General features: G+C 33.4%; 1 protein-coding gene across 3 annotated transcripts in view; it reads right to left on the bottom strand.

The window, feature by feature from the left end:
- Window positions 1–22,885, bottom strand: part of AGPS (alkylglycerone phosphate synthase) — a 139,147-nt gene that overhangs the window by 55,417 nt on the left and 60,845 nt on the right. For all 3 annotated transcript variants that reach the window (XM_032292849.1, XM_032292850.1, XM_032292851.1), the window contains exons 10-11: window positions 21,891–21,999; window positions 8,426–8,553 (exon numbers count right to left, since the gene is read on the bottom strand). In XM_032292849.1, coding sequence (XP_032148740.1) covers window positions 8,426–8,553; window positions 21,891–21,999 — 237 coding nt within the window. The remainder of the gene's footprint in view (window positions 1–8,425; window positions 8,554–21,890; window positions 22,000–22,885) is intronic.

Below are 22,885 nucleotides of genomic sequence, written 5' to 3' on the forward strand. Positions count from 1 at the left end.
CTTAAAACACACACACATGCGTGCATGCACACACACACAGGCACACAGGCATGCATGCACACACACATAGCTTTAAAGTCATATTCCAAACAAAAATTACATTAAAACCATCTTAATTGCTATTTTGTAGTCTTGTTAAATGTATAATAGTTTAAAAATGTTAAAGAAATGTACAACCTGAGTAATTTCAAATATTGACACCAGGATGTCTTTGTAGTTGGGTTGATACTTCTAAAATTGTTACCAGTTTCCAAAAATACTAAAGGAAAATCAGTTTTCTTCACATTTACAAATCTGAAATGTTTTAGTAAAATGGGCACATTGACTTCTAATAAAAAATACAAAGCCTGATTAGACCAAATTTTTTCATAAGAAGAATATACATATAACATACACAATTATTTATTCTGGCGTAAGCACGTAAGAAAAATAAGACAGTAACAGCCACTCTGTCATTCATAACAGAAACATTTTAAGTTCCTACCAACAACTTGTAAATTCCATCTCCTACTATCAACCACATTTTACCGCACCTTTATCAATGGTATTATTAATGAAAACAATGCACATAAGTACACATATATCAGAAAATGGGAAGGGATGGGTGCAGTGGCTCACACCTGCAATCCCAGCACTTGGGGAGGCTGAGGTGGGCAAATCACTTGAGGACAGGAATTCAGCCTGGCCAACATGGTAAAACCTTGTCTTTACTAAAAATATAAAAATTAACTGGGCATGGTGGTATATACCTATAATCTCAGCTACTCAGGGGGCTGAGGTACGAGAATCACTTGAACCTGGGAGGCAGAGGTTGCAGTGAGCTGAGATTGGGCTACTGCACTCCAGCCTAGACAACAGTGTGAGACCCTGTCTCAATTAAAAAATAAAAAAAAATAAAAAAATAAAGGAGGAGGAGGAAAGTATACTACATTTAGAATAGTAAATTTCTACGGGTATTTAATCCCTAAAACAATTAGAATATGCAGGTCTTGATTAAAATCTTGGTTTGTAAACACTATCCATAAAACATATTTTGGAGATAACTGGAGTAATCTTATACAACGAATATTAGATGGCATTAAGAAATTACTGCTGATTGGCCAGGAGTAGTGGCTCATGCCTGTAATTCCCAGCACTTTGGGAGACCAAGGTGGGTGGACTGCCCTAGGTCAGGAGTTCCAGATCAGCCTGGCCAACATGGCGAAACCCCATCTCTACTGAAAAAAAAAAAAAAAAAAAAAAAAAAAAATTAGCCAGATGTGGTGGCACACACCCATAATCCCAGCTACTTGGGAGGCTAAGCAGGGGAATCACTTGAACCCAGGAGGAGGAGGTTGCAGTGAGCCACTGCACTCTAACCTGCTGAGTGACAGAGTGAGACTCCATCTAAAAACAAAAACAAATTACTGCTGATTTTCTTAGACATGATAATAGTATTGTAGTTATAAAGAACACTGTTCTTCTGTCTTTAGGAGATGGTGCTGAAGTATTTAGGTTAAGTATCCTAAAGTCTGCAACCTAGGCTGGGTATGGTGTCTCAGGCCTATAGTCCCAGCACTTTGAGAGGCTGAGGTGGTGGATCACCTGAGGTCAGGAGTTTGAGACCAGCCTGACCAACATGCTGAGACCCCATCTCTACTAAAAATACAGTATCAGCCGGGCGTGGTGGTGGATGCCTGTAATCTCAGGTATTTAGGAGGCTGAGGAAAGAGAATCACTTGAAACTTGGAGGCAGAGGTTGCAGTGAGGATGCAGTGAGCTGAGATCGCACCACTGCACTCCAGCCTGGTCAACAAGAGCGAAACTGTTTCAAGAAAAAAAAAAGTCTGCAACCTAATTTCAAATGGTCCAAACAACATATACACACACATGTTGAACAAGGCAAAAAGTTAATTATTGTTGAATACATGAAGTGGATACACAGGTGATCACTGTACCATTCTTTCAAATTTTCTGTATGCTTAAAAATTTCAAATTAAAAAGCTGAAAAAAAATATAAGAAAGCACCAGGGCCACTGCTGTATCGTATAGCAAATAATATTCAATTACACTGGGTTTAACTTTAGTTAGTTGAGTCACATAAGCTAGCTATCCAGTATTCCTATTAGTATCAAGGAGGCATAGTAAATGGTAACAAACAAACACTATCAAAAAAGAGCTAAGAAGCAGTTAAAGGAAGTTTTTTTCAAAAAAAATTTAGATATTAGTTTTTTAACATGGACTTCTTTGAAATTATCCAATTCAAACCAATAGTTTTAAAGTCTCATATTTCAATAGCACCAGATTTTTTAAAAGTTAGTAGAGTTTTTCAGTTATTGTCATTACTAAATGCTTATGTAAGTAAAGCACTCAAAAATAGCATCCAGATTGGTTTATGGTCTCCTGGCAATTGATATTTGTAAATCATTGTATATCATTCTAAATATACAAAGCTGAAAACCTTTCTTATAATTTGAAATAATTAAAAGTTACCACTATAGTTAATTAAATGGAAGGTTCTATCATCAAAAGATCAAAATGATGTTACTACTCTTTAAAAACAACATTCAATCTGTTACTATACGTAAAGATTAGGTCATATTTCCAGTGCTTTAAAACTAATTTGGTAGATTTTTAAAAAAACACCACAAAAGATTGCCTTTAAAAGTTAGAGACATCACAAGTTCTGAGAATTTGAGCTCTAAATTCACTCCCATGTTATTCACTAATGCCAGGGGCTGAGAGTATTCCACAGATTTTTTTAAAGAAGGAAAAAAGGTCCTTGAGTTAAAGTGACCCCTGCTGGTAGGTGATCAAAACTAACCTGAGAGGGAATATTTTTACCTATTTTAATGATGGGTTAATGATAAATTCAGGTAATTCAAGAACACTCAAACAGAAATTGCTTACTAAAACTGAGTTAATGAAATAATTGATTTCTTTCCTGCTATGATAAATGTGCCCTTACTAGAATCTCTCAAATCATCTAACTTGTACCCAAGTGTATTTTATAATTAATAGTCTGAAACCATATGAAACTTGTTATGGACTAATACAGAAATATCAATATACTTTTTGTACTTGAATAATAAAGAAAGAAATAACCACAATGACCTCACAACATGGATACAAGACTGACTTAGTCAAATTGCTGGCAATTTCTTCACTTTAGAGATGCTACAACCAGGAATTTACTTGATTACATAATCTGAAAAATAAAAACTATTCTGATTAGTCTTATTTACTTAGTACTCTCATCACTAACTTAAAAAGCAACACATTTTTCAATCCTATTGTTTTATTTAAAAAGATTTCCTCTTAGAAACACATCAACATATTTCTGCAAAACTGGTTTTTCTAGAACTAAGTCATAGCTCTTGTCACAGAAAAAGTGAGAACTTGCAATTCAGATGAGACATATTTGAGAAGGTACCTCTTAAAAGACTACTTACTAGCAAAATAAATTCAATATTAACATATATCTCAAATGTCTGAGGGGTTTCTGCTACTGCAATGTCATAAACTATAAAAGTATAAGCACTGAATCACAGCCGTGTAACTCTAGTCCATGGCTAAGGAATGAATTACACTTGATTGAAAACATTTGTTTCCTCAAAGGGTAAATCCAACATTCTGTGTAGACTCTGGAACAGCCCAAATTCTTAAGCCTAGAGATTACATTGGAAATAATCTATTAATCTCATGTTGTATCAGAGCAAATGCTTCACTACTAAACTCCATGTGCTATACAAAAAATTTGGGCACAAAAAATTATCATAATATGCTATCTCCTTAGCAATTACTTAAAGTCAGGAACCACATCTAATTGCATACTACCCATTGCATTATGTTGGTTATCAAGCTAAGAGCACACTACCTCAAATAAAAGGGACACAATAAAATTGATTAATTTAAAAGTTCAAAAATGGCTATGTAAAAAAAGATAATCTGTTAAATGTGAATTTCTGGATATAAAAACTTAAAATGTAGATCAATTCTTCTTCTAACTAGTAAGTCAGAGTTGGTATCACAGATGAAATGATTGACTATTTAAGGCTACAGCTATTACTGGTTGGTCATCTTGGAGAATACATACTGACTTACGGCCAGGAGTCTGTATGATAAACAATAAGAACGTTTTATTTTGACAAGTCAATCGTTGCTTGGTTTTAAAGAATAAGATAATAGATAGTAGGGAATGAATATTTTCCTCTGCTTATATTAAGGAAAAGATCAAAATATAATGCCAGTCTCCTAATTATAACTTTACATTTTTACAGTTTAGTAAAGGTAAAATAACTTGTTCTGAGTAGCTTCTGGTAGAAAACATGTCTCAAAACTGTCCTAACTTTGCTCGATCGAACAGTAAATGATCCAATTAACCAAACATTTGACTAGAGTTATTCTCTCTGCTTCAGAGAAAAAAAAGCATGACACAAAAAATGATTTAAAATAATTTCAGTTTCTCTGTGTACTAAATACTCCCAAGAATTACTATTGAATAAAATGAAGTTTTAAATGTTTTATAAGTACTAAGCCTGACTCCTTCCAATTTATTTGAATTCCTCCAAGATAAATTAAGTTTTAAACAGAACAATTCATAAAATTTATTTCTTCCCAAATTATAATCTAAAATCACTAAAACAAGCAAAAGCCCCCAAACTTTTATCAGTTTAAAATTATTTAAAATAAAAGTGATGGAAGGCAGGAAAAATTACCCTTTGACAAAGGTAGTGAGAAGAAAAGCTGCATTTTCATCTCTAATTCTAAAAACCTAGTTCTAAGAAACTAGGTTTTACTGAGAGGAGTTTGGAGAGGAATGAGTGCTAATCCATACCAAATACAGTTTTTCCTGTTGTTGGAACACAAAACTCCTAAGTTTTTATTGAAAACAACAACAACAAAAAAGCCCCAAACTTCAGAAATTGCTTCTGAGTTTGTTTCGACACTCAGTTTTCCTTTTAACCTTGTGAAGACATCATTGTTATTTCCAAACTAATAATTTTATTTATCTCTTCCAGATAATAATAAAATCAGTTTCAAGTAAGACAAACTCCTAGTCCACAATATTTATATCTCTAAAAATTGTCAGTTACTAAGTACATAGAACCAAATTGCCATAGCTATTAGAACCTTTATTTTTGACCTGCTTTTTTTAACCACATGGTAGCACTGTCTATCAATCATTACTTTTATTTTATTCCAAGATATATAGCTCATACAATTTTTTGTTGTTGTTGTTGTTGTTTGAGATGGGATCTCGCTCTGCTGCCCAGGCTGAAGTACAGTAGTATGATCATGGCTCACAGTGGCCTCGACCTCAATGGATCCTGTCATCTCAGCCTCCCAAGTAGCTGGTACTACAGGCACATGCCACCAGGCCCAGCTAATTTTTGTATTTTTTGTAGAGACAGGGTTTCACCATGTTCGCCAGAATGGTCTTAAACTCCTGGGCTCAAGTGATCTGCCCGCCTCAGCCTCTCAGTGCTGGGATTACAGATGTAAGCCACTGCACCTGGCTCACTATAGTTTTGTGTAGTGAATTTGGATTATAGTCATTAGGTGAACAACCCAAGAATTTTTTTAAGTGAACAACCCAAGAATTTTTTTTAAGTGAATAAAAGAACAAGTTTTACTAATTTGTGCAAGGATGAAGGAAAATTCCACACCGGCTTTTCAATAGCACAAGTAGCTCTTCTGTGTCACTTTCTATCAGGGGCATATCAAATTATAATAAAAACTGTATCAGATTGCACCTACTATTTATGTTGGAATGAAATTATAAACTTAGTGTTTTGATACATTTGTACATCACTTCTTAATGAAATCTAAGATAGATTTACATGTATTTGCAATGTGCAAAGGTAGATGGGGCATCAATAAAACATAAAATATGTACACTTCTAATTCTAAGATTTATGAGTCTACTAAATCTGTGTTCTGTAGAGGGGAGATATTATTGAAGGGGCACAGATGGTCAATACAAACTGAACATGACCTCTTCAAGATCTTTTGTTGCAAATAAATACAAATCCAAACTACTCTTTTACTTCTGTAATTTTTTAAAAATCTAATTTGAGGCTGGCCATGGTGGTTCATGCCTGCAATCTCAACACTTTAGGCCTAAATAGAAAGATTGTGGTGGTGGTTGCCTGTAATCCCAGCTCAGGAGGCTGAGGCAAAAGAATTGCTTGAACTCGAAAGTTGGCGGTTACAGTCAGCCGAGATTGCACCACTGCACTCCAGCCTGGGTGACAGAGCAGGACTCCATATCAAACAAACAAACAAACAACAACAACAACAACAAAGTTTTTTGTCGGGGGAATGGTGAAGCTCAACAAAGATAGAAGGAAATAAAAGTATTTAATACAAACAGGAGATGGAATTTTCCTTCATCCTACCCAAATCAGTAAAACTTGTCCTTTTATTCATGTTTAAAAATTCTTAGTATATTCACCCAATGACTGTAATCTAAAATCACTACACAATGATAAATTATAATACAAAGCAAAAACACTTAAAATTTTAAAAGCTGTTCATTAAGAAAAATCTGAAATTAACGAGAAAATATATATGGAAACATCATTGTGTTATTTTTTAATTAGTGAATTTCTGGTCATTAAAAAAAAACCACCCTAGTTTCCTGTTCTTCTATGTATTAATTCGTAGGCAAAACCATAAGGCTCTGCAAGCTCTTTTACTTCTTAATATCTGGGGTATCTTAATTTGAAACTCCTTTCCTCTGCCTTTGAATGATGGAAAGTTTTACAAACAAGTACCAGAAAACACTGAAATGTCACCACTCAGTGCTCAGGTGGTATTTTAGTATAACAAATACTATTTACTCCAAAAACTTATCTCCAATCCTCCTCTACTTAATAATGTTTTAAATATTACTGCCATTTCATCATTTTAGCAAACGTGGTGTTAATACTATATACTTTAGCTCCCTAATCATAACATCATACCCCCAAAGTTCTAGTGAATTAGGTCTTCTAATGTAAGGGTTTCAACTGTTAATAGTCACTTCTGCCTTATGCTACCAAAGTAATTTGCCACAAGTCCAAGAATGCTTATTCCAGAACCCTATTTCCTTTTGAATCCTCTCCCTATGCAGGGGTAGTCTGACAATGTAGGTCCTAGCAAAAAACCTAAAGCTACTTGAAAATTACAAAAATTATCCTATCAACTGGTGAATTAGGTGATCATATATCTAGACTTAATGAAAGTGGGAAACTGTCAGACAGAATGAGTGTCTCAGAAAGTAAACACTTTAAGAAAGTAAAACTGAGTGTATGGAATAAACAGCTCTGGAAATGATATATATGTGGGTAAGTACTGTATATATTTTTTCTCATTTTAAATTTATTTAAAACATAAATAGTGGTTGTCTGGGATGATGGAAAAATGAGAGGCTCTTCATCAGCTTCCATTTCTATACTTTACAAATTCCAAGATAAATATGGACTACTTTCTCAATATTATTCCTTTTCCTCCACAGATTCTTCCTCCACTCTGCTCTGGATACCAGGAAGCTGACCTATATGGGTCACATCAAAAAGCTCCCTTGGCTTCAAGATTCTACTTGGGTATTGCTGATAGGAAGGATTAAAATTTCAGGAGTTTGGAGAAAGAAAAAAAAAAAAGAGAGGCTACAGTACATTCCCTTGACTTCTTCCCTGCTGGGAAATGCTGAATTAAAAATTATTCATAAACGGTTGTAATTTAAACAATAAACCAAATGCCTAAAGAGATATAGACATTTCCATACTGACAGAACTATATACATACTTAAAATTACTTAGCATTATCTAGTCTTTTAAAAAAAAAAACCTTAATAATGTATTTTTTAAGGAGAAGAGAAAATAAAAATTCCTTTTAGCTTATTATATATTTTATGTAATTTAAACTATAGCTTATTAATATTATAAAACAAAGTATAGCCTAGTAGCAGCACATTCTATAAACTGATGAAGCTGGATTACCTATAGTCAATATCTAAATTTTGGGGTCTTTGATATTTAGCCGTTATTTTAATTTCAATAAATTTCTCAATTTTAGATAAATTAAATATCACTTCAATTAATCACAAAATATCTTACCCAAAAATAACTTAAGACACATAATAGTCAATAAAAGGCAAAGTCATTTGAAGTCATCAAAGTACATATCTTACCTTGGCTTACAGTCATATAGCCATCTAGACCAAGAAATAGGTGTGATAGCAATATACTTACTAAAAGAAATAGTAACTGCACTTAAAGGGATGACTGTGAAACACTACCTTTTCATATAAAACTAGATAAAAACCACAAATATAATACAACTAAATATGAAGATCAATTGTAATATATCACAATCAACTATGCAGTAGAATTTGAAAAATATAAATACACACACACACACACACACACACACACACACACACATATTTTTTTTTTTTTACCTGTTTTGCAATTTCTCTTAAACAGGCCACTCCTTGTTCAAAATTAGGGAAAGCTACCGAGCCATACTTTTGGTATTCAGGAACTGGTCTGATTTTTATTGTAGCTTCTGTTATTACACCAAGAGTTCCTGAAAAAGAAGTGGTAATAATTTAGTATATCATATGATAATTTTCTAAATAATATTTAAATTTATTTAATCTATTAATTTATTATGCATATTTAAATTTATCACGTCTACCTGGGGAATAACGACTACTCAAGTCATTTTAGAAAAAATTATAAAATTAAGAAAATTTTATAATTTCCTAAAAAACCTTTAGGAATATGCTTTACTTCGTTATGTACAAATATTTTTAAATATTTTAAAGAAAACTTTCTCCAAGAAGGTTACTTCTAAATAGTTTTTAAAGCATTAAAATAAAAAAATTGAAAAATAATGGGGTTTTGTGTCTTATATGTACTTAGACAAAAGTATATTTTGATATTTGTGCTTTTTTTAGTCTGAAAATTTTTTGAGCAAAAAGAACCTAACCTTCAATGAGAATCTAAGATGATAGAAGAAATCTGAGTAAATATTATCTTGCTTTTCTTCCTAAGAATTAATACAAAGAAAAGACAAAGGCATTACTGAGATGCCCTTTTAAGAAGCAAAAAATACCCGATGGAGACAAAGTAGTTATTATACCTATCTATCATAAGATGACCACCAATAAAAGAAATGCTCTTTAAAAAGAAAAAATTTAAAAACACAAATACAAATTAAAAAATGAAAAAAAAAAGACTAAATAAAAGAAATGCTCTTTTCTTTATTATAAAAGGGACTAATTACAGAGGAAATAATAAGTTAAACCATTATATTCACAAAGCCAAGCTTTTCAAATCAGTGGTTTCTGATATACAAATGTTAGAAATTAACAATGTTATTAGTAAATTTTCTGAGCATCATTTTAAAAATAGAGTAAAGAAAGGGAGAAATCTTTGAAACTGTAGACCTTCATAACACAAGTAATTAAAAAGTTTCACAAAAACCCAAGCTTCCAATAAGTTTATAATATAATTAACACAACTTGTCAATATATAACACAGGATTAAAAACCATGACAAGTCTATGAAAAGCAAATTACATTAGATCACAATATATTCACCACATATGTATATGATTTCCTACTGAGATTATAAAATAACTTATAACTTGTATGATCACAAAAGCTCTGCAAGTTTGGTCTGATAAATATTTTAATACAAAATAGATATGCCTTATAAAATTTAAAAGATAAAAGTGACTAAACATTCTCTTTTGTTTTAGCATCTTTACTGAGACATAATTTACAGAAAACAAAATTCACCCATTTAAAGTGCAAAATACAATGTTTTGTGTATATCCACAGATATGTGCAACTGTCATTACAATCTAAGTTTAGAACATTTTCATCATCCCAAAAACAAACCTATTTCCACTACACAATCCCTCTCCATTTCCACTCCCACATCCTAGTCACAGGCAACCACAAATCTATTTTGTGTCTATACAGACTTGCCTATTCTGAACATTTCATATAAAAGGAATCTCATAATATCTGGCCTTGTGACTGGCTTCTTTCACTTACCAAAATGTTTTCAAGGTCCATCCATGCTATAGCATGTATTAATATTTCATTCCTTTTTAATTCCCAAATATTATTGCAGTGTATAGTATAACTCATTTTGTTTATTTCCTCATCAGCTGATAACATATGAGATTCCACTTTTTCGCTACTATTAATAATGCTGCAATGAACATATATGTACAAGTTTTTATGTAGACACATGTTTTCCTTTATCTTGAATATATATCTAAAGACTTTCTTAATTTCAAAAAAAATTTTGATCCTATTCCATGTAATAGCCTGACCCCAGCTACCTTTTCCCAAGGCTAAGTTCCAGGTGACTGCAGCTGGGAAGTAGGGCTCACTTGTAGCTCTGGGCCCCAACTGGTGGAACAAAAACTCTACTTTGAGTGTAGCACACTAAAACTGGGATCCCAGTCCCCTTGTCCTGGCTCATAAAGGGCTGGTTTCTTGCCAGGAGAAGCAAACCTAGATAACCTAATTTCCTCCCCTACTTTTCTCCCAGCACTCAGCTCCTAAAGCAGAGGTGTTACTCAGATAGAAACATGCCATTGCCCCACCCCTAACTATTGAGCCATGGTTCAGAGAGTCTCTGGGGAGTGAAACAGGTGATAAGACAGCTCCTAATCTCTTTGCAAAGGAAATGATTTTATTTGCAACAGAGCATGGAGAAGTCCAAGGACCTTCTCAAAAACAGTGAATGATGTAGTAAAAAGGCAATTGGGAAGACACAGACAGATTCACTAGAGATATGGCCTAAAATGTGGGCCATATAGTTTACCCGGAGACAATGGGGAGGACCCCTCTTGTGATCCAAAAAAAATTCCAAACACTAACCTCCAGAACTATCCCTCCTTAACTGTCTAAATTTGATTGGATTATTCTGTAGAGCAATTTATACCCCAGAGCATTGTTGACAACAATAGCACAATTGGCCTGTAATCAGTGGCCCTTAACAGGTAGGTGTGGTTAGGGAAAGACAGAATCAAAGGAAGCCCAGCCAAAACCACTATCACATGTCATACCAAGGGATTGTAGGAATAACTACAGCCACACCCCCAAAGGAGGTCAACACTGCAAAGGGGGTGGGTGGGAGGGAATAGACCTCATTAAAGTAATACAGCCAGTCACTAAACAAATAGCAAATAATAATAAAAAGCTGGGCAGGGGGCGGGGGATGAGGGAAGTAGTATACAGAGTTGCTACAAGAAATTTTCTAAAGGATTCACTTTCCAACAACAAAAAAATTCTGATATGCACACACACACCACATATACAAACAGGAAAGTATGACCTCTATACTGGGGTATGGGGAAGTAGGAGGGGAAGAAACATAAACTGCCTTTCATAGTGACCAGATGTCAGATTTACCAAACAAAAATTTAAAAGTAGCCATTATAAATGTGTTCAAATGACTAACGAAACTATACTTTAAAAGGTAAGGGAAGATATGATGACAATGTCACATTGTTGAAGATTATAAATGAAGATAAACTATTAAGAAAAATCAAATGGAAATTCTGGAGTTCAAAAGTAAAATAATTGAAATGAAAAACTGACTAGATGGCATCTGAGAAAAGAATGTATATCAAACTTGAAGATGGATAGAAATTACACAATATGAAGGACAGAGAGAACAATGGATGGTGCCTCAGAGAAATGCGGGAAACCATTAAGCACACCACTTTATGTGTAATGGGAGTACTAGAAGAAAAGTAGAGAAAGGAGCAGAAAAAAACTATTCAAAGAAAGAATGGCTGAAAACTTCCTAAATTTATTGAAAACCACTAACCTATACAACAAGGGAGCTCAACAAATTTCAAATAGGAGCAACACAAAGATATCCACAAACTGACACATCATAGTGGGAATGCTAAAAGTTAAAGACAAGAGAAAATCTAGAAAAACACCAAGAGAAAAATGACTCATCAATCACAAAAGAAAACTTATAAAGTTAACAGCTGACTTATTAGCAGAAACAACAGAAGTCAGGCAGTGGTGCGATAATACATTCAAAATGCTGAAAGGAGAAAAAAACTTGTCAACCTGGAATCCTATGTCCAGCAGTCATCTTTCAAAAATAAAGACATTCCCAGATAAACAAAAGCTAAGGGACTTCACTGCCAGAAAACTATGCTTACTATAAACACTAAAGGAAGTTCTTCAAACCAAAGCAGGTGATCCCAAACAGTAACTCAAAATAACATATACAAAAAAGAGCACTTTTGAGTCTTCTCCATTTTATGTAATTTAAAAAGATAGTATTAATGCATATTTCTTCTCCTTGCTTCTCACGTCTGATTTAAAAAGCAATGATATAAAACAATATATATATGATGTATTTTTGGAACTATAACATATACAAGTGTGATATATGTAACCAATAGTAGCACAAAAGTGATGAAAGTAAAGCTCTACTGGGCTAAGAATATGATTCCAGATGGTAATGTAAATCCACAGGAAGAAATGAAGAGAACCAGAAAGGATAAACAAGATGGTTAATATAAAAAAAGTTCTATGTCTAGAAATATTGAGTATCCCTTACCTGAAATGCTTAGGACTAGACGTATTTTCAAGTGGAGATTTTTTGAATTTTTGAATATATGCATTGTACTTAACAGTTGAGCAGCCCAAATCCAAAACTCCAAAATCCAAAATGCTCCAGTGAGCATCTCCTTTGCTTATCAAGTCAGTGCTCAAAAGTTTCAAATTTTGGAGCATTTTAGATTTTGGATTTTCATGTTTGGATGCTCAACCTTACTTGCTCTCCTTTCTTTTTTCAGCTTCTTTGAAAGCCAATTATATACAGTAGTAACATAATACAGCAATGTATTGTTGGGTTTGTAACTTTTATAGAGGTTACTAAGGAGGTAACTCAAAAAGTATACTGAAAAAAATTCATTAAGGAAATTAAAATGCTACATTAGAAAATATTCACTTAAAGCAAAAGAAAGCAATAATTACAAACTACAAAAAGACATGAGACCCACAGAGAGGGAAAAAATGGCAGACATAAATCTGGCCATAGCAATAATAACTTTAAATGTGAATGGACTAAACAACCAAAAGAAAAGACAGAGATAGTGAGACTTTTTTTAAAAAAAGATGCAACTATTTATTATCTACAGAATCTACATTTTAAATTCAGAGATATGACTAGATCAAAAGAAAAATATATATAATGGAAACAGCAACCACAAGAAAGCTGGAGTGGCTGTATACTAATATCAGACAAAACAGACTGAAACAAAACATTACTGGCCATAAGAGGGACATTTTATAATGATAAGCCATCAGAAAGACAAAACAACAAATATAAACAGAATGTACCTAATAACAAGGCACAAAACTATATGAAGCAAAAACTGACAGAAATGAAGGGAGAAATAGATAATTCAATAACAGCTGGAGACTTTAATGCCCTACTTTCAATAAGGGACACAACAACTAGGCATAAGACCAAGAAGGAAATAGAGGAGTTGTGCACTACAAACCCATTAGACCTAACAGGCTAGAACACTCCACCCAACAACAGAAAAATATACAATTATTTCAAGTGCTCACAGAACATTCTCCAAGATAGACTACATGCCAGCGAGGTCATAAAATAAACTTGAACAAATTTTCAAAGACTGAAATAATACAATGTATGTTCTCAAGCCACAATGGAATGGAATAAGAAACTGATAAGAAATTGGAAAGCTGCCTAATATATGAAAATTAAACAATATACTACTAAATAACCAACAAGTCAAAGAAAAAATCAATAGGGAAATTGAAAAATAGTTTGAGAAGAATGGAAAGGAAGACACAGTATACTAAAACATATCAGATAAGGTAAAGCAATACCTAGAGAGAAATTGTGATGGTAAATGTCTGTATATATTTTTTAAATCTCTAATAGCCTAACCTTCTACCTTAAGCTACTGGAAAAAGAACGGCAAACTACAACTAATGCAAGCAGATAGAAGGAGTTATTAGAGAATAGAGGTGTAATTAATGAGATCAAGGATAAAAAAATCAATAGAGAAAAATCAATGAAGCCAAATGGTAGTTCCCCAAAAAGATCAACAAAACTAACAAACCTTTACCTAAGTGACCAAGAAAAAAAGAGAGAGGACTCAAATCACTAGAATTGGAAATAAAACAGGGGATATTCCTAGTAATCTTACAAAAATAAAAAGTATTAAAAAGGAGCATTATAAACAACTGCATAGCATTAAATTATGTAACTTAGATAAAATAGGAAAATTTTTAGGAAGATACAAACTACCGAAACTGACTCAAGAAGACAATCTGAATTATTAATTTCAATTAGTAATCCAAAAAGTACTCATAAAGAAAAGCCCAGGCCCAGAAGATTTCACTGCTGAATGTTACCAAGCACTTTACAATTGGTTGTAAAGAATTAATTCTTTACAAACTCCTTCATACAGTAAAAGGGAAGAAAACACCTCCCAACTCATTCTATGAAGCCAGTATCTCAAAATCACCAAAGACATCACAAGAAAAGAAAATGACAGCTCAATCTGTTATAAATATGGGTGCAAAAAACAAAATACTAAACAAAATATTATTAACCAAACCCAACAATATATAAAAATAATTATACACCATAACCAAGTTTAGCCCAGGAAAAAAATGATGGTTTAACATCCAAAAGTCAACGTAATAAAACATATCAGCAGAATAAAAAACAAAAATGATACCAGCAACTCAACATATAAAGAAAAAGCATTTGATAAATCCAACATGTGTTATGATCAAAACACTCAATAGACTAGAAAAAGAAGAGAACTTCCTCAAACTGATTAAGGCCATCTACAAAAAACCCACATCTAACATCATACTTACTGGGGAGAGACTGGATGCTTTCTCTTTAAGATCAGAAATAAGATACAAAGATGTCTGCTCTTGCCACTTCTACTTAACATTATATGGGATGTTCTAGCCCAGGAAAGAGAAAGAAACAGTATCCAGATTGGAAAAGAAGTAAATCTATCTCTACAGATGATGTGATCTTGCATATAGAAAATGCTAATGAATCCACTAACAGAACTGAAAAAAGGAATTCAGCAAGGTTACAGGGTATAAAAATCAACTATATTTCTACACACTTGCAATGAACAATCAAAAAGAAAATTTTTTAAAAATCCATTTACAAAAGCATCAAAAAAATAAATAAATAAATAAAACAAAGACCTGCCCAACTTACACCTTGAAAACTATGTAACATTGTTAAAAGAAATCAAAGATCTTAAATAGTTGACAATATATCTCACATTCATACACTGGAAGACTCAACATTGTTAAGATGGCACTACTCCCTAAATTGATCTAATTGACCTACAGATTCAATGCAATCTCTATTAGAATCGAGGCTGGCTACATTGTACAAATTGATAAGCTAATTCTCTAATTCATATGGAATTGCAAGGGATCCAGAACAGCCAAGACAATATCAAAAAAGAACAACAAAGGAGGACTCAGACTTGCTGATTTTTAAAATGTGCTAAAACTCAAAAGTAATCAAGTCAATATGGTACTAGCATAAGGATAAACATAGCATCAATGGGAAAAAAATAAAGAATCCAGAAATAACCATGCTGACTTTGACAAAGGTGCCAGGACCATTCAGCTGGGGAAAGAACAGTCTTTTCTAAAATGATGAAGGAACAAATGTATATCTACATACAAAAGAATGAAGTTGGATCTTATACCTCACACCAAATACAAAAATTAACTCAAAATAGGCCAAAAATCTAATATAAGAACTAAAACTATAAAACTCTGAGAAGCCATAGGGGTAAATCTTCATGACCTTGAACGGGCATTTGGGTTGGTTCCAAGTGTTTGCTATTGTAATCAGTGCCGCAATATTTTTTATATATATATTTTTATTGCATTTTAGGTTTTGGGGTACATGTGAAGAACAGGCAAGATTGTTGCATAGGTACACACACGGCAATGTGGTTTGCTGCCTTCCTCCCTATCACCTATTTCTGGCATTTCTCCCCATGTTATCCTTCCCCAACTCCCCACCCCCCGCTGTCCCTCCCCTAGTCCCCCCACACAGACCCGTGTGTGATGCTCCCCTCCTTGTGTCCATGTGTTCTCATTGTTTAGCACCCACCTATAAGTGAGAACATGCCATGTATGTACCTATGCAACAATCTTGCATGTTCTTCACATGTACCCCAAAACCTAAAATGCAATAAATATATATATATATGTGTGTGTGTGTGTGTGTCAATAAATTTAAGAATTTTCTGTTTTATAATTTTCAAATATGTTTGTTCTCAAAGGAAATTGGAGGCTCCAAATGCTATTTGATATAAAATGCAAGTATTTGCTTGAAGTAAATCTTTCATAATTTGAAAACATATTCTCAGGTGACTTAAGGATTAAGAAGAACAGCAGGCATCTGATTATGAATCTTTTCTCTCCCTCTACTTCCTTCAACTCCCCAAAATATAAAAATCAACAAGGGAAACAAAGCCACATAGGTCTTAGATCTTCAGCATTACAAGGAAACAAAAAACACTGCAACTTTCAAATTACCTCTAAGTAGAGATAAAAAGAAAAAATTCCAACAGATTTTCTATAGCCTTCCATCTGCTATAAGCTTATAAGAATGGAAGTAAATAAAAGGAGTCTAATTAAAAGGCTACACAAGAAAAAGTAAAGGGTAACACAGGAACTGGAAGTACAGCCAAAATTACTCCCAGAAAACAAAAGTACAACAATAATGCCAAACTATTACACAGGACTTGGTAGTCCATAGCCCTGGCTATGGGAAGTTTGAAAATGGGAGGATCCAGAAATGGCTGCTTTGGAGAAGCAAGATGTGTGTATGTGTGCAGATGTAAATGTATGGGGACTCCTTGCAGACAAGCCAGTTGAGAGAAGGAATAAACGAAGAAAGAGAATTTAAACACTACAGAAATGAAAGAAAAACAAGACATGCCAACTCTTTCTTCACTGAAAGCACCACCATTTACAAAACAAATAGCATTGCAGAGGCTAGAAGTGACAGGAAAGAACACTCTCCAAGTAGGAACCCTTTCTAAGTAACGAATAGGACTAGAAAAAAGCAGACCACATCTGTAAACAAAGCAACTAAAAAGTCAGAAAATGCCAATAAAAACATTACTATTGGTAAAAAAGTCTCCACCCTAAAACAAACCACAATCCTCAAGAAAGCTATAACATAACATGAATTAAATATTGTCAATCAAGCAATTAGGGATATGAAAAAATACCTTGAATCGGAAACACAAACAAACAAAAACCAACAACAAGAAATGAAACAAGAGCTGACCAAACTGAGGAAAGAAACGGAACAACAACAAAAAAAAAGTCACTTAAAAAGTAAAGGCTATGTTATATGCTACTCAAAGGAGAATACAAAATAGATTCTAGTTAAAATTTAATAAAGGGCATTGAAAAAAGTCAAGAGAATGAAAATTAAGAAGTCAGAGAAAAAGAGTCAGAGAAAAAGGGACTGAAATGGAAAACAAGCAAAGAAAGACAAACATACATATAATCAGTGTCCTTGAGGATAAAAACTGAAACAATGAAAAAAAAAAAAAACCCTAATATTTAACACTATAATCCAAAAAAAACTTTACAGAAATAAAAGAGGACCTGAATCTACAAATAGAAAGGGTCCACTGGGTACTAAAGCAAAACAACCCAGGACAATCAACTCTAAGTTGCAAAAGTATTAGACTTTAGCAATAAAGAAAAAAAAATCCTCGGGACTCGTTCCAACCCCCTGCCTCACCGGATCACTGAGTATATACCCAGAGGATGATAAATTGTTCTATTATAAAGACACATGCACACGTATGTTCATTGTGGCACTGTTTACAATAGCAAACACTTGAAACCAACCCAAATGCCCGTCAATGATAGACTGGATAAAGAAAATATGGCATATATACACCATGGAATACTATGCAGCTATAAAAAATGATGAGTTCATGTCCTTTGCAGGGACATGGATGAAGCTGGAAACCATCATTCTCAGCAAACTGACACAAAAAAAGAAAACCAAATGTCACATGTTCTCACTTATAAGTGCGTATTGAACAATGAGAACACATGGACACAGGCAGGGGAACATCACACACTGGGGCCTGTCCGGGGGTAGGGGGGCTAGGGAACAGATAGCAGGGGGTAGGGGGAATGGGGAGGGGTAATATTAAGAGAAATACCTAATGTAGATGACGGGGGGGATGGATGCAGCAACCACCATGGCATGTGTATACGTATGTAGCAATCCTGCACGATCTGCACATGTACCCCAGAACTTAAAGTATAATTAAAATACATATATATATATATATATATATATATAGAGAGAGAGAGAGAGAGAGAGAGAGTGTCAAAATCTAAAAAGAAAAAAATCCTCAAGGCCTCTAGGCAAAAAGAGAAAACCTACTAAGGAAAGAAAATTAAATAGGTATCATATTTCTTTAAAATAATATACAAAATCAAAGTAACCGTGGAAACAGCATTATCAAGAAACTTAAATAAACTAATGACCCAAAGGTATAACCACTCAAGCTGTCCTTCAAGTATCAAAGTCACAGAAAACCAGTTGGAACACTCCAGAACTCTGGGGATACAGAAATGTGCCTTTCTTGAGGAACCTACCAAAGGATGATCTTCATTTAAGCAAAGGATAGCTAGTGAAACGTTACAAAAGGACTGGCACTGAGCATTTCATCTCTTTAATTGCAGACAAAGACTAAAAAAGGGTAAGTCACAGGTTAAAAAACAAAATGTACTTTGTTTCTCAATAAAAGAACAAATCTATATAAAGTAAATACCATATATAGAAACAGAATGGAAAGCATTTCAAGTGCTTTAATGTTTATTATATTTTTCATTATACTGATCATGTTACAGCATCTAAATTAGGAGAAAGCTACTTGTTGAAAAAAATCCTGAAAAATTCGTTAACACAAAACAAGACAAACACATTAAACTTAATATGGTTAATCACATATACAACTTCATGGGATGGAGAAAATAGGTTTTTAGATGGTAATACTTTCAAGGTTGTCATCAAATGATTTAACTGAAGTAAAAGAAATGTTTTTAAAGCTCAAGAAAAAGTTTATGATTCACATTTAAGGCAGAAGGTTATTATTCAGGTAGTTCAAAATAGCAGATAAAATACATTTACATAAGAATATGATTTCATATAAATTTACTATTTAAATCATGCTGTCTCCTGGCATATATTAAAATAACTCTATATTCACAAACTGAAGTGGGGATTAGGGACCATAAATTGTAAAGATCACTGATATCAAAATAATAAGCAGCCGTAATAGTATTTACTACACTAAACTGTTCAGCATAATCTCATTTAATCTTTATAACACACTTATGAAGACAAATAATTTTATTCTTCCCATTTTATGGCTGAGGACATTGGGCACTGAAAATTATCTAACTTATACAAAGTCATGGAAATATAAGTAGTAGAATCAGGATTGAAATCCGGATCTGACAGACTTCATGGTTCATGCTTTTATATCAGTATACCATATTGCATGTATTTTATAACAAAATGTCATTTAACTACAGTAATTTAGCATCATATATTTTAAATAAACCATAACTCTTCTTATATTTCTTTCTTCTTTTTTTTGAGACAGAGTCTCACTCCATCACCCAGGCTGGAGTGCAGTGGCAGAATCCTGGCTCACCATAATCTGCAATCTCTGCCTCCCCGGTTCAAGCGATTCTCGTGCTTCAGTCTCCCAAGTAGCTGGGATTACAGGTACGTGCCACCACATTTGCCTAATTTTTGCACTTTTAGTAGAGATGGGGTTTCACTATGTTAGCTAGGCTGGTCTTGAACTCCTGACCTCAAGTGATCCACCTGCCTCAGCCTCACAAAGTGAAACTTTTCGAGGGATTACAGGTGACAGCCACCACGCCCAGCCCAATTTCTTATAGTTCTTTGCTTACTTCATTATAATAAGTTTGTCCCTTCCTTAAATTCATACAGTAAGTGACTATCTAGAGAGGTAGCCCAGTCTTTTGGATAAAAGTTCAAACCATTTTAAAACACATGAAAAGACCAAATTATCTATCCAGTCACCCTTACCATTCTGTAGCCCTTACCATTCTGGCCCTTGACCTGCTGCCTGTTCTACTCCACAATTAAACCTTACATTCCAATCATACTGAAAAACCAGCAGCTTCGTAAGGAGGCAGACATGGCCCTTTCTCATTTCTAAGCCCACCCACGTGATGGTCATTCTGTAGGGCAACTCCCCTCTTCTGTCTTTCCTCAACTTGACCTGGAATTAGTTTCTTCTTATCAACCTTCAAAGACCACTTTAGGTATGGCCTCTCTGGAGAAGCCTTTGTAAGTATCTATCAACCTCATTTTGTCTGTATTTCTTCTGCATTTTACTTGATCATGTAATTTGTCATGCTATTGTATAATTGTGTGTTATGATCTGTCTCAAGTGTCCCAGCACAGTATCTAGCAATGAGAATTTTTAAAAGGCTAACTGATGGGAGGAAAAAAAAGTATAATGGGTTATTTGAAAAAATTTATTTATAGTTATAGAGTTGACTCCAACTATGTAGATATCAATAATATAATGGAAAAATATGAGTTTTAATATCTATTTTTATTATTCAACTTGACTTCTGATGGCAAAAAGTTACATTCTTTTAATTTGTAGATGATGCGTTAGTATAAGAAGTCCCAAAATATTAGGTAACTATATTATTTTTCTTATTAAAAATACAGTTTTGTTTTTTCATAGAAGAGTATGCTGATCAGAAAAGGAATAAACTGAGTAAACTGGTGAGATATTTTGACAAAGGTCTATCTTTGGTTACCATGAAAAACATCTAAGCTATACTACTGGTCATCAACCAAACAACTGATTTCTATCACATCACTAAAAAACATAGTTTATTACATTTTTCCCTCTTCGATGTTACTGTCAAAGATTAGAATTTATGCCTAACATCTTACTTTATTGTACCTGCTCTTTTATTCATGAATTCTAGCTAAATGTTACCAAAATATATCTTCTGTAACTTGGACCACCTTCTGAAGTGAGTCATGAGTTCCTCCGTTAATCTTGAAACACTTGCTTATTTTATCTTATTTCTCTGAATTTAAAGAATGTCCCTCTCCCATTCTAAAAGTTGAAAAATAAGCCCATGTTTACTTTATCCATACAATTGACCATGCCTATATAATAATTATTTTAAGGTTAATTATTTCCAGATCTGTACAGGAATTAAAAGTTTTAGATGAGATGAACTGCATTCAAATTTACCCAGCATTAAGTAACCAAGCAAACAATACTGTTTGTGTAGTGAAAAATTAAAAGATCAACAGAAGTTTAAAAGATATGTGAACCAGCAGAATTTTAAAATTCCACTTCTAAAAATCAAATAGTAATTAACTTTATAAAAGACATAATTATAGAAAGACAAGACAATAAGCCAATGCTTTATCAGTCCTTTTTGCCAATAATTCTGACAAGATTTAAGAATACTATAACATAAAATGTCAAAATAAACCATTTTAAATCCTAATGGCCACTTTTCCTGAAATTCATCAAAAATTTCTAAAATAAAAATTAAAAGATCAAGCTGTCTCTAGAAACATAAAAAAGCAAAATATAAGAGGAAGTTTAAAACATTCTCGTAATAAAACTTTATAAAGTCTTAAAAATAATTTAAAAATTTAAAAATTCCTTAAACATATAAAACATGTCTTTCAAAGATCTGATATCATAAAGCTTTTCACAAAACTGCATCACTAATCTATATTTTTTCTTAAAAAATTTACAGTTATATTTACCTTCAGATCCCATGATGAAGTGATGGATATCAGGGCCTGTTGACATACGAGGTCCTTGACAGCTTTTTTCTATTATACCTCTAGGTGTTACCATTTTTATATGAACCACCTGTTTAATACAATACACGATGTAAATTCTAGACATCTGTTAGTAAACGTGTGTCTATGTACAGACAATCACAATGCTTCTATAAAACCCTACTTTTAAAGTATTGGGTTAAGTAATAAATTGTGATACTTTTAAGAATTCTACTATCTTTTAGTAATTTTTAAAGTTAAATTTGTATATAACCTTAAAAGAGGGAAAAACCATTCTAAGATTGTACATCTCTTGATTTAAATTGGTTCTGGCATATTCATTATCTTAAGAACAACAGAATGACACATTTATTTAAATCATATTTAGGGTTATCCATATGGCACAGAACTAAAGGACTCAAAAACTAAGCAATAATCATAACCTTTATGAAGCATATATTCACGTCAGGCACTGCTCAAGCACTTAGAATTCTAAGAAAATATTTATTCTCGCTTTATCCCCACCTTCAATCCAATTTAGTAGAAAAGAGTGAAAAGAATTCAATATTAATTATGACCAGGTCAAAATTGGGAATGAAGCAGCAGAAGCAATGACTGAGCTTAAGAAAAGGAAAGAGATGTGTGACTCACCACAAAAATGAGAAAGTAAGTATACTAGGGGAGGAAGATCATTCTAAAAATAGTTCCTGAGATCTCAATCAGAAGTGGTTAGGTAAAAATCCAACATATTTTTTGGAATGGATTTTTGACAGATAAATAACAACAGTCTATTTATTATTGAAGGAAATGAGTAGAGAACATCAATAAGCAATTCACAAAATACAAAATAAAATTTGCCAACGAGGACCCTTTAAAAGTTTACATTCACGGCCGGGCGCGGTGGCTCACGCCTGTAATCCCAGCACTTTGGGAGGCCGAGGCGGGTGGATCATGAGGTCAAGAGATCGAGACCATCC

This window comes from Sapajus apella, unplaced genomic scaffold, assembly GCF_009761245.1.
Source record: "Sapajus apella isolate SASKATOON/1434 unplaced genomic scaffold, GSC_monkey_1.0 scaffold28, whole genome shotgun sequence".
Lineage (NCBI taxonomy): Eukaryota > Metazoa > Chordata > Mammalia > Primates > Cebidae > Sapajus > Sapajus apella.